At 40.9% G+C, this 12,106-nt stretch overlaps 2 protein-coding genes across 5 annotated transcripts in view; one reads left to right on the top strand and one right to left on the bottom strand.

Moving 5' to 3' along the window:
• The first annotated feature begins 20 nt into the window (after nucleotides 1-20).
• Nucleotides 21-8,775, top strand: rtn4ip1 (reticulon 4 interacting protein 1). The gene is made up of 9 exons (XM_020085147.2): nucleotides 21-364; nucleotides 2,518-2,669; nucleotides 3,344-3,412; nucleotides 3,970-4,094; nucleotides 4,474-4,522; nucleotides 5,398-5,534; nucleotides 5,879-6,062; nucleotides 7,980-8,072; nucleotides 8,524-8,775. Exons 1-9 carry the CDS (start codon nucleotides 103-105, stop codon nucleotides 8,647-8,649), a joined length of 1,197 nt encoding a protein of 398 aa, XP_019940706.1. The 5' UTR covers nucleotides 21-102; the 3' UTR covers nucleotides 8,650-8,775.
• Nucleotides 8,776-9,561: 786 nt separating this feature from the next.
• Nucleotides 9,562-12,106, bottom strand: part of crybg1a (crystallin beta-gamma domain containing 1a) — a 43,032-nt gene continuing 40,487 nt past the window's right edge. For all 4 annotated transcript variants that reach the window (XM_069536140.1, XM_069536141.1, XM_069536142.1 and 1 more), the window contains 2 exons: nucleotides 11,357-11,519; nucleotides 9,562-10,338 (listed from right to left, as the gene is read on the bottom strand). In XM_069536140.1, the coding sequence (XP_069392241.1) occupies nucleotides 10,250-10,338; nucleotides 11,357-11,519 (252 nt within the window). In that variant the 3' untranslated portion in view covers nucleotides 9,562-10,249. The remainder of the gene's footprint in view (nucleotides 10,339-11,356; nucleotides 11,520-12,106) is intronic.

Raw genomic sequence — 12,106 nt, 5'->3', positions numbered from 1 at the left:
GAAGAAAATGTTTATAGTGAGAAGGCAGAAGTGGCGTATTGCTGATTTACTGTCGCACACATTTATTCGACAGTTCCCAGACTGTGTAAGAAGAGTGTAAATATGGCTTCTGTTGGTCACTTAGTGTGCAGGTGGTGGTTGTGTCGTCTCGGTAGATCCCCAGCAGTTTCCAGGCTCAGCAGATCGTTCACCACCTCCAGCACACGCAGGGATATCATGCCAGCCTGGGTCATTGACAAATATGGAGGCAATGATGTTTTACGGTTCACTAAAAACGCCAGTTTCCCCGTCATCAACTACCCCAATGAGGTCATCGTCAAAGTGTGTGCTGCAGGACTGAACCCACTGGACGTCAGCATGAGAGGTGAGTGACGTCAGAGCTGCAGCTGAGGTGATCAGTGACATCAGCAGATGATGTAATATCCACATATGACATGTGACTGTAAGTCAGCGCCGGGCCATATGACCAGCAATTCAATGAAGATATAGATCAGTGGAGTTATCATCATACAGTTATCATGACTCTGTGCTGGTTTGTTGGGGCAGCAGCATTTCAACTGCTGGCAGGAAGAGACTGGACAGACTGGTGGACAGACAGCTCGGCCCTGGGATGCCCCCTTGACCCAGAGGAGGTGGTGGGACAGATGATGGCAAAGCTGTTATCTCTGATTACACATCTTATCTTATATTATTACATCTCAACTCATTATCTTATCCTATCTTCAATTATGGGTAGAGAATCACAAAAAGCAAAACATTTTATTTTATCTGTTATATTATTTTGGCATTACCTGGATATGTATATTGGACTTCTGTTATATTGCTGTTGATGAAAAGTATATTGAGATAATTATTGACAAATTATTCATCACCCAGCCTGATTGTATATCCAGGTTTAGAAATGAACATGCACCTTGATTAAAGTATCTCTTTCCTCTGACTCATACTCAGTCAGAGGCAGTTAGACTGGTGTTTTTGGTGGTTTGCACTTAATTGTAAATAGTTCAAAGGACCTTATCATCCTCTCCCACACAGCCAGGGTTTGTGACACCGCACCATGATCTTTGTGGAAATAGTGAAAGAGTGAAAGAGTGTGGGGGAGGACAGAGACAGCAAACAGCAGTGAAACGTTTGAGGTTGTTTCATGAAAATGCCAGTTTCACTTGTTGGGTTGCACTTTTACTGTAGCATATACTGAAAGTGTTATTTTCTCCCTAAACTCATTGCTTTTTTGGTGCCAACAATTAGTGACTGACATGACTACGAAAACTTCAAACTGATATGTTCACCCCCACCCACATCATAATTTTTGCATATTAGTAATTAGCAATTAATGAGATTTGAAATGAGCACAAAGAAACTTTCCACCCTCAGACAAAGAACATGTCAACAGCCTCATTGTTTTAAAATCATATGTCATGTCTAACTAAAGGTCCTAAACACCTTTATTCGTCTTTGATTCAGTGGGACCTGTCTTTATGTAATTTGTTAATGTAATAATAAGTGACTTTAATAGGAACCTTTTTTTTTATCAGTCAAATTACCAACAAAATTCTAATTTAGTGAATCTGAAACTATTGAGTCCCACTTGCCCACTTGGTAATCCAGCCTTGTGTTTACAGCTAATACTTAGAACAAGGTTACAATGTGAAATTAAAGGTACTTAGAAAAAAGAAAAAAAAGCTGTTGTCGAGGTTACAATGACAATAAATTGTTTATTTTCTGTTCTATTTGGGCCATTTTTGTTCAACTGAATGACCAAAGGCAGTTCGCGCAAATTTCACTTAAAGGTCCAGTGTGTAAGATTTTAGATGAAAGGGAACTATTGGCAGAAATTTAATGTATAATAATCCTCATGATGTTTTCACTAATTCATTTCATCTAAATTGTATGAATTGTAGTTTTCTTTACCCCAGAAAAGGACCTTAATATTCAAATACTTTATATTTACACCGAGGGGACCCTCTCTACGGACGCCACCATGTTTTTTACAGAGGTGTAAAAAAAGTCTGGACAAACTAAACACCTTATGAGTTTTTAACACAATTAAAAGCTCCCACAGGTTCTTTTTCATGTTTGGAAGGAGAGGGTGAGGTGAGGGGTGTTCAGCTGCAACATGTAACTTCAACACTAGATATCACAAAATTCTACACACTGTACCTTTAAAACATAGTCTTAACAACACTTGTTGCTTTAGCAAGTTTTTCACTATTATATAAAATTATGTAGATCAAACAATTAATCAATTATCTGAAAAAATAATTCACAGATTTAAAGAAAATATTATTCATAGATTTTGACACCACCAAAGAATATATACTCTTTAGTGAAGATGATAATAACAATGGTGTCGCCGCTCTTTCTTTCCTCCTCTGTTTGTTATCCTGTCAGCAGCACTCAGTGCAAACGTTTTTTTGTTTTTTTTTGCTACAGCAAATAATGTCCTATAACTATCTTCCCTTTTCTCATCTTCAACTGCAGTGTACAAGCTCTAATTACTAACCCTCTCCCTCTCAGGGGGCTATGGTGCCGCTACACTCTCTATGAAGAGGGACCCTCTGAATATCAAGCAGACGGGCAGCGAGTTCCCTCTCACCCTGGGGAGGGACGTGTCTGGGGTCATCATGGAGTGTGGCTTGGATGTGAAATACTTCAGAGAAAAGGACGAGGTACAGTGAAGCAAACCGGAGACAGGAAAGATGCATCCTCAGTAACCACTTACTGAGGGAAGATAACAAAGATAAAATTAGATAAGATTAGAATCATACATCACATGTTCACCTACAATATTTACACACAAAAAAGAAAACACACATTTCAGCCTTGGCGGTTTTAAGGGCATGGGAGATTATAGTTTGTGAAAAAATAGTCTGAAGATTTTTCACAGACTCCCATAAGTCCTGCACGTCATGTATGAATAAAGTGAGTGCAAAGTATGTAACCAGGTGTCATTAACAAAAAACATGTAGTTACAGTGACCATGCATAGAAACAGCTGTTGATAAGACACAGTAAACTAAATAGAAAGGAATCCTTAAGACACGTCAGTGATTGGTGAAAACACATCACTGGTGATAATGAATCTTGGTTCCTGATGGTTAATGCTGATGCCAAAGTCAGCGTTTTCTTGGCTCACTTTAAAGATCATCATCATCATCACCACCACCACATCTCATGACCTGGTCCATCCATCTCTGGCCACTGTGTGTTTTGTGTCAGCTGGCTGAGAAACAGAAAACTGAGCTTGGATAATAACCGTGTATCAAATACTGAATATATTACTTTATCCCATCATCATTATATGTTTGGTTTACGAGTGCTGTGTTGTTGTGTGTCTCCTCCAGGTTTGGGCAGCGATCCCACCATGGAAACAGGGCAGCTTAGCTGAGTTTGTGGTGCTAAGTGCCAACGAGGTATTGTTCTTCTGATGGACTCATACTGGATGGATGGATGGATAGATGGATGACCTTTATTGTCATTGCACCGAGAAGGAGATCATTTTTGGCAATCCAGATAATGCATTCACACATAACCCAGCAAAGAAAAAAAGAGAATTCACTAAATGAAAAAAAAGAAATTCCTATAAATATATAAAAATTCCTACAAGAAAGGACAATAAATATTGCTAAAAAAAGACACAGACATCACATACAGATACATTATTGCATCTAACAATGTTAGGTAGAAAGTACTGCACCGTTAAAAGCTGTTTGAGCTCATGTTGGTAATGTTCCTGTGAACTTTCCAGTGTCATAACTGTCATTGCTTGTTTTTAGTTTCCTTCTTGTTGATTGTGGCTTGCCTCAGTGACACACTTGTTTTTTCCTTTTAAAATTAAAAGACCTGACCTGCAACTTGCCCAACAACTTATTAAGTACGTCAAGATGAGCTATAGCTGACGCAGGTGTTATTTTGGAAAGGTGCTGATCTTCTCATAAATGCTGTTCTTATAAATGTTTGTTGTGCACAGGTGTCCCACAAACCAAAGTCACTGAGCCACCTAGAGGCAGCAGCCATTCCATATGTGGCAGCCACCGCCTGGTCAGCACTGGTCAACACTGGTGGGCTCAGTAAGGACAACTGTGCCAAGAAGCGGTGAGGGATAAACGCTGACACACTGCTACACACACAAACACACGCACACACACACACACACACACACTTTCCGCTTGTTGTTAATCCCTCTCCGCCCCAGAGAAACTCCTTGTCTTTGATCTAGTCGATTATTTCACTCATCGCTCCGTCTCAGCTTAGCCCTTGTTGGCCCTCTCTGTAATGAGCCTCCGGGTGATGTTCTCTGTTTCTCTGGCAGCAGCTCAAACATTTCCTCACACACACCGTGAACCCGACAGGCTAAAGCCTGGACTACATCTGCCGTGAATCCTAACGAGGGAGAGTCTGTGCATCGATAATTTGAAAAACATTGTTGACACCGTTTATTATTTAACATGTCTGCTTCTCCTCTAACCCACAGGATTTTGATTCTCGGAGGATCTGGGGGCGTGGGAACCCTTGCTATACAGGTATGGATGAAAAGGTGGAGGATGAAGGCCATGCAGCATTATTATGGGATGTTTTGGTAGGTACAACATCAGGCTAAAGTGACCTGCTTGTTCACACATGTGAGAGCAGAATGAAAACTAGAAGGACACTCAGAGAGCACATACCTCTATGAAACCGTCCCCTAATGAATCTACATTCAAATAAACTGCATATGGATTTTTATTTGGATCTGTTCCAAATTATACACACTGATAAATATCAGTCTCAAGATTCATGAGGTGTCAGCAGTACTGAGGGTTGTACTGGACCATTGTGGTGAAGAAGGAGCTGAGCCACAAGGCAAGGTCTTTGGATTTATCTGTTGATCCATGTTCCAACACTCACCTATGGTCATAAGCTCAATGTGGTGTAACGGCTTAGAGATAGAGTTCAGACATCTGGAGTGAGCTTGGATACGTGGAAGACAATGGATGAAAGATCCATGAGTCATTCTCTGAGGAATCAAGGAACATGTTGAAAAACGCTCTTGCAATGTTAAAGAAAGTGGAAGAGAACCCTCCTGTATACACCCCCTGATCCAAATCTGCACCACAATGTGGACTTGAAACAAAGAAACAGATGAAAATATGATCTCCTTGGCAGAGGTACCTCAGCAAGAACACTGATGATATAAAACTAACATTCAGGTCATCCCTCTCTGTGACCTGAGTAAAACTGCTCACATCAAACAGATATAACATTTGATATTATCCGTGTGCTTCTCAAATACTGGAGAAAATTCAGCTGCCTACAACAACCCAAATATACTGTACATGTCCTGTCTTCTTACAACATTACACAAATTACTTTTTCTCTGTGGTCATATTGGATCATAGGACTATCGTTGTGTGTCCAGATGCTGAAGGCGTGGGGGGCCCATGTGACTGTTACCTGCTCCCAGAATGCCGAGCGGCTTGTAAGGGGGCTGGGGGCGGACCACGTGGTGGACTACACAGCTGGACCTGTCGAGGGGCCGCTCAGTGCACTGGAGAAGTGAGAGAATCACACGCAAACACATCTACAGTGGTTTTTCATTCATGTTGGTATTTAATGGGAGTTGGTGTCTATAAGTGTTACAAGCTGGCCCTTGTTGTCACGGCAACCCTGTCTCCCAAGCTGTAGTTGACTCATTAGTGTGGGAAACCTGAGCCCTTTAATTTTCTAATGAACTGAATCACATTCAGAGCGTATCTCTCTCTCTTCATGTCTGTTCAAGTGTCCTCATCATTCCTCACCTGCATCTTCTTCTCATTTACTTTAATTAATGAGCACGCCATACGTACCTTCGCTTGTGTCGTCTGTAGTTTTCACCATCCCCATCCCTCTTCCCCCCCCAGATTCGACCTGATCCTGGATAATGTCGGTGGGGACACGGAGCGTTGGGCGTTGGATCTGCTTAAGCCTTGGAGCGGCGCCAAGTATGTCACCCTTGTGACGCCGTTCCTCCAGAACACCGACCTGCTGGGTGTTGCTGATGGCATGATGCAGACGGCTGCTACTGTTGCCACCAAGGCCCTCAAGGTAACCGCGGCAGGAAAACACAGATGCAGTTTGATTCATTACTGTTCATTTTTAATGTAAAATTAAATACTCACCATAAAGTCAAAGCTGGAGTTGAAAATGAACTTGCTGCTCAGATAACCTGCGTGACACCTCATGGAGTAAAGTGAAATGTTAAAAATGTTGATTAGCTTTCTGTTAGCAATCATAATGCGGTAATTTCCTTTCTTACGTGAGGGGAAAGTTTTCATTACCAATGCCACAGATACAATGATATTTTTCCAGTTGCTATGGTAACAGCATGTTTGTTACGTGAACAGGCTACGTCATACACATTTTCTTCATTCATTCAGGTACAGGTCAGGTTAAATCAGCAGAATATATAATATTATTCATTCTCTCTGTCTCACACAAACAAACACACCTACACACATGTACATGCGCGCGCACACACACACACACACACACACACACATACACACACACACACACACACACCTGTTAGTTGTATCCTGTCATTCCATTGCAAGGGGAGCAGAGCATGCAGTGCATTTGTGGTGTGTGCGTGCCCCAGCTGTGCATCAATACTTTTTTGTCAACCACAAGATTGTCAAGGCAAGGTTAGCTGTAGTAAAGTGAATTTTTGTAGATGAAAAAGTAACACCTCTACTTCCTTCTTGCTTGTTTCACCTCAAGCCAAGTGTCTCATACACACATATTGAGATGTTATAGACTTTAACCAAACATCCTTTGAAAGGAAGTGGCATAGGGCCTTGTTAAGTGGTTTCTGACTTTGGTGTCCATGCAGTCTCTTTAGCTGGTCATATAATTTTAAGGGGGTTCTCTCATTCCTCTTCTTCCAGCCCTTAACCCTTTCTCCCTGTCCTCCTCACAAAGTGTAACCAGATAGGATAGTGTGTCATGTACTGTGAGGCCTTAGAGGCACCATATCATTTTGTATCCTGTTTCCATGCAAATGGAATCAGCAGCCATGTGGCCCACATACCTCCTGCTCAAATTCATTTCAACTCCCTGAATTGAAGTGTGAAGGGCTTAGCTGATTTTTTTTAAACATGGTCACACCTCTTTCTGTGACACTGTCTCGCATTAGCCCCACACCATCCAATCAGAACCACAATCTGAGACTGATCATTCAGCGGAGGTGTCTATTTAGCTGTCGCATTGTTTCAGCGTTGGCGACTGGGGTCGTCTGACCGGTTATTGGTTGGAGGTTCTCTCAAGGCAATAGAGGAGCAGTATGATGACATCTCTGAGTAAAAAGAATAGAGGAGGTACTGTGTGTTTACCAAACGGGATGCAAAAAACTTGCTATGCACCTTCAGGTATCACCACGCCGTGTCTGCTCACACTAACAAACTGTACGGTTAGTAAAAGAAAAACCAGAGCACACACAGGCGGCTGAGTTATTGCACTGTCCTCATTTCTACAAATAGCCCCCCCCCCCCCATCCCACACACACACATAACGTAACAAAAGACATTTACAAGAGTCAAGTCATTTACTCCTTTTAATGGGAGTACCCAGCTGTTAAGGGCTCAAAGGAAAATGGTGTGTGTCTCCACCCTCATGCACCTGACATACATGGAACTGTTTCAATGTCTCTGCTGACGAATGTCATTTTATGCACAGCAGCTTTACAGAACATCTGTGTGCATCCTGGAAGATGAAGATGAAATGTAGAGAAGAGTCAGTTACATGGCAATATCTGTGTAGAGTTTTCTAACATTTGCTGGTAAAAAAGCTACTGGTCATATCAAATAAGGCTGTAGCGTGATTTTTTGTTTGCTTTCTTGTTTAGCTATGTGACTGTTTGAGTTAGTTTGTCAGACCCTATAATACACTGTGAAGTTAACGTCATGAAAATTAAAGTTCCTGCAGTGAAAAACGTTGTAATTCTGTTTTTACATTCTCTCGCAGCACCTTGTTAAAGGAGTTCACTATCGTTGGGGATTCTTTGCACCAAGCGGCCCTGCCCTGGATGAAATAAGGGAAATGGTGGATGTAGGACAGGTACTGGGTTTTCTCTTTAACTGCCTATTGACTGCTTATAAATTTAACCCAGCAGAATTACAAATAAACATGGCTATGGTATATTGATTATTAGAAATGATTGACTGTGAAATGCATAAAATGAATCACGTGTCAAATTATTATGAACGTATTTTATTTTACATCTCACCCAATTTAATTTGACTTACACTGTGAAATATGACGCAGTTCAGTAACCTAACCTCTATGCAGAGGACTTCCTCCTTATCTAAACATGCTCTTTGTTTGAGATATAGATCATCACCTAGAAAAGGTTGGTGGGTAGAACGAGGCACATTTGAAATTAGAATTGAGTTTAAACCTGTTGTTTATTCATCCTTCAGCTGATTTTCATCATCTGAGGATAATGAAAATAAAAACCTGTCTGCTTGTGTTACCTCTGCTCAGCATTCCCCCCCTCTCTCTATCTCAGATCCGACCTGTGGTGGAGGAAACGTTCAGATTTTCCCAGGTGCCCCAGGCCATGGAGAAGATGGAGAAGGGTCACGCCCGAGGAAAGACTGTTGTCCAGGTCATCAACGAGGGCGATGACTCATAGCGACGACTCTTGGACACTGTGCATTCCTCTGAATGACTATGAAACAAATTAAATCAGGTCTTAGGTTATTGTATCCCCAGCTGCTCAGATACATAATGTATATAAACATTAAACATGGTAACTAGAGTTATTGCTTCTCCCTTGTGTGGGTTTTGTAGCTGTACTGTGTATGCTTACCATCGGAGTACTTTACTCCTGTCGAGTCACACCAGCAGAATTCAAATCTGAGAGCACTGGTGCCCTCCGGAGGCTGCTTGCAGGTTTTCACTGCTTGCAACTGCCTGTACCACTGCCTGCACCACTGCCTGCACCACTGCCTGCACCACTGCCTGGTTGTTTTCTGAGCTCACGAAAATGTTTTTTTGCCTCGATTCTCAGACATCCAGGTCGTGGTCTCTACAGGAGTTGTACATGTGCACATTAGCAACTGGACAAGGCAACTCAAGCAAGTCTTTGTACACAGGAGCATATAGGCAACAGGACTGTACCACTCCTCAAGATATTTAACAAACTAGTTTCACAGCAACATATGGAAAGTCAGTGCATTTACTTGAGAAAATAAAACTTTTTTCCTGACTTAACAAAATTATTATTTGTAAGTATATTAATCTGCTCTTGCTGTTCTCAGTAAACAAGATAGCCCGCCTCGTTTAGCTGCTTTGAGAATGTTGGAGGAAACCTGTTTGATCCAGTTCTATTGATCTCTGTTGAATTTAGAATTTGGGAGAATGTCAGTTTATAAAATAGAACAAACATGTTTATTTTATTTTGAGATATATCTATAAAGTTTAAAACCAGACAGTGTTTTAGATTAGCTCTCGTTAATTCAGTTTTTTTTTACTCAAGGGAAAGCAATACATTTCTTCAGCAGCAGGCTTTTAAAAGCTGAAGAAGACACTTAATTCAAAAAGGTTGCAGCAAAAAGAATATTTTTTTTATTTTCATATGTAACAGTTTCCTCTTTTACATTCACATATTTACAATTAACAGTGGGTAGCATCATCGTTGCACTTCTGCTTCTCTGACATTTAAACTTAAATCTATACACTTGATGCTTATGTACAACCAAAGAAGTAAAGAACAGTTTAAAAAGTGTAAAACCTATTAAATCCTAAAAATATATCTAAACGTTACAATAGATCTTCTTTGATCCACGGTAATTACAAAAAGAAGACATCTTTGGAGTATAGGCACTTCAGACTTCAGACATATTGCAGCCCTCAGTGTGAAGCTTACATTCAGATTTGTCAATGATAAGATCAGAGAAACCATGCAGCAGAAAAGTACCATGGAGTAAAGAGAGGTACGCAGCATTGGAACAGTTTTCACTACATGCAGTTAATCACAGAGGCCATGATGGAGTCTTTGGTTATTGTACAGTGTTTAAAGTCAAGGGGCCAAAAATGAGCAATGTTTTATTTACACATTCATTCTGAAAAAGAGGAAAGTATTTCATCAGCTGCTAATAATATAAAAAAGTTAATAATATAAGAACATTGGTCCAGTCAATGGTTGCACTCCTCCAGAGGCGGTTCCGCCCTGCAGCTGCTTCAAACGGCTCAGTTCCCCTGTGATGCAGCTGCAGCACAGAGCTCCCTTCTCACAGCATCTCCACTGTCCATCTTTGGTTCAGCTTTTTCATATCAAACGTGTTGAGGATCACCTGGTTCTTGTCATATTGTTGACCACCTGAAACCGAGACCGTAAAACCGATGTTTTACATGATGAAACATGTGAGAAAGGGTGCATAAAACGATTTTGGGCCAAACAACAAAAACCTCATAGCAGAAATTGGTAAATATGGAAAACATATAAGCAGCACTGTGCAGTCCCGAGCACTTGAAAACTAGGGACCTGATGCAGCTCTGGGGGAGGGTGGGGGGGGACAGGGCAACACAACGCTGCACAACTCCCAATGGCAGATTGCATTCCACGCCATCAAGTGCAGACCACATGGAGAAAATTTCATGCAAATTGAATTAAAGGTGTGAAATGAGGATTACTTCCTGTTGCCAGTAGGTGGCATTATCACTACATACAGACTAATAGATCTGTTCACGTGGGGGCTCTGATGAAGCCTCAAGTTAAAAAAAAAAATCATCAAAACTTGACACCACAGTCACATCGTGTGACGAAAACAAAAAAACTGGGGAAGTTTAATCTCCATCTTGATAAGATGACACTCATCAAATTTGAAGATCTGATGAAAGCTCTAGGTGGAGTTCCTTAAAATACACATTTAAAATGGCCACTAAATCCAAATAATGGCCAACTTCCCGTTGCAATTTTCATAATGCTCCTTTTTGTTCGTCTGGTCATGATACACGTGTGCACCGATTTTTGCAAAGATCGTTGGAAGCTAACTCAGGGGCTGCGTTTTAGGAGGCGCTGTTGCGCCCTGTTGCCACGCCCATTTTAAATGCATCCAGAATACTTAAATTTTAGACACTGTTGAATGTTCTGTGCAGTTTCATGAGTTTCAAGCATGTTTAGGCCCTGAAAAAACACAAGTAAGTGTGCGGTGAAATAATAATAATCGGACCAATTTCAATAGGGCCTTAGCACGGTCGGTGCTCGGGCCCTAATAAAATCCAGACCATTTAACAATCTGTGTAAAAATTCCAGAAATCTCTGTTTTTGGATGTATTCCATAAACATGAGCTCAACAATGATGATGGGTGGGGCAGTAAAGAGAAAGCTCTCTGACCTTTGACCTCCAGGACCAGTTCAGGTTTGAGGTGGAAGCGCACTAGGCCGTCTGGCGTAACGTTCCACAGCTGGTTGTCCTTGCCGCGCTCCGGGGAAACAGTAAGTCGACTCCCCGCCATCACTACGCTGCCTGAGGTCTCCAGGAAACAGTCCTCGATCAGCTGGAGGGAGGGAGGACGGAGATGCATCAATGAGAGCTCGTTTAACGTTATGATATTGCAGCAAATAGCCTGTCAACATAATCTACTCAGGATGAAATGGTTACTGGTTTCATGGTGTATTGTGGTAAAAATTCCACAGTTGCATATCAGGTCCAGAAAGCAACATAGTAGCTTTTGTCTCAGCTTTTTCACAAAGTAGCTTAACTTCTCACTTTTGTTTGTTCCATTGCTGTATTTGACTTGTTTAAATTGGTTATTGCACTGAATATTTTTTCTGTTTAATGTTTGTGAAACACTTTGTAACTGGGATTTTTAAAAGTACTGTATAAATAGTCATTTATTATTATTGTTGTTATTATTATTATAATTATTAAAATAAAATCTGTAATTAATACATTATTTATATATACAATAAGATGAAATTACTTCACTTTGTGTATCAGTAATTATTGAACATTTTCACCACATTCTAACATTATAGCAATATTACTGATAACAGATGGTGATGAAGGATAAATCTGCATAATCATGTTCTGCTCAATCCATTTCCTTTTGCATTAGTACCAACTTCCATTAAATCTGTTCAT

Source organism: Paralichthys olivaceus, chromosome 12, assembly GCF_024713975.1.
Source record: "Paralichthys olivaceus isolate ysfri-2021 chromosome 12, ASM2471397v2, whole genome shotgun sequence".
Lineage (NCBI taxonomy): Eukaryota > Metazoa > Chordata > Actinopteri > Pleuronectiformes > Paralichthyidae > Paralichthys > Paralichthys olivaceus.
The sequence above is the reverse complement of the archived record's forward strand: the minus strand, read 5'-3'. Positions and strand labels throughout refer to the sequence as shown.

Coding starts and splice junctions, on each gene's coding strand:
- rtn4ip1 (XM_020085147.2), top strand. CDS start 103: ATGGCTTCTGTTGGTCACTTAGTGTGCAGGTGGTGGTTGTGTCGTCTC. Junction 2,670..3,343: donor ACTTCAGAGAAAAGGACGAG/GTACAGTGAAGC, acceptor TGTCTCCTCCAG/GTTTGGGCAGCGATCCCACC. Junction 6,063..7,979: donor TTGCCACCAAGGCCCTCAAG/GTAACCGCGGCA, acceptor ATTCTCTCGCAG/CACCTTGTTAAAGGAGTTCA.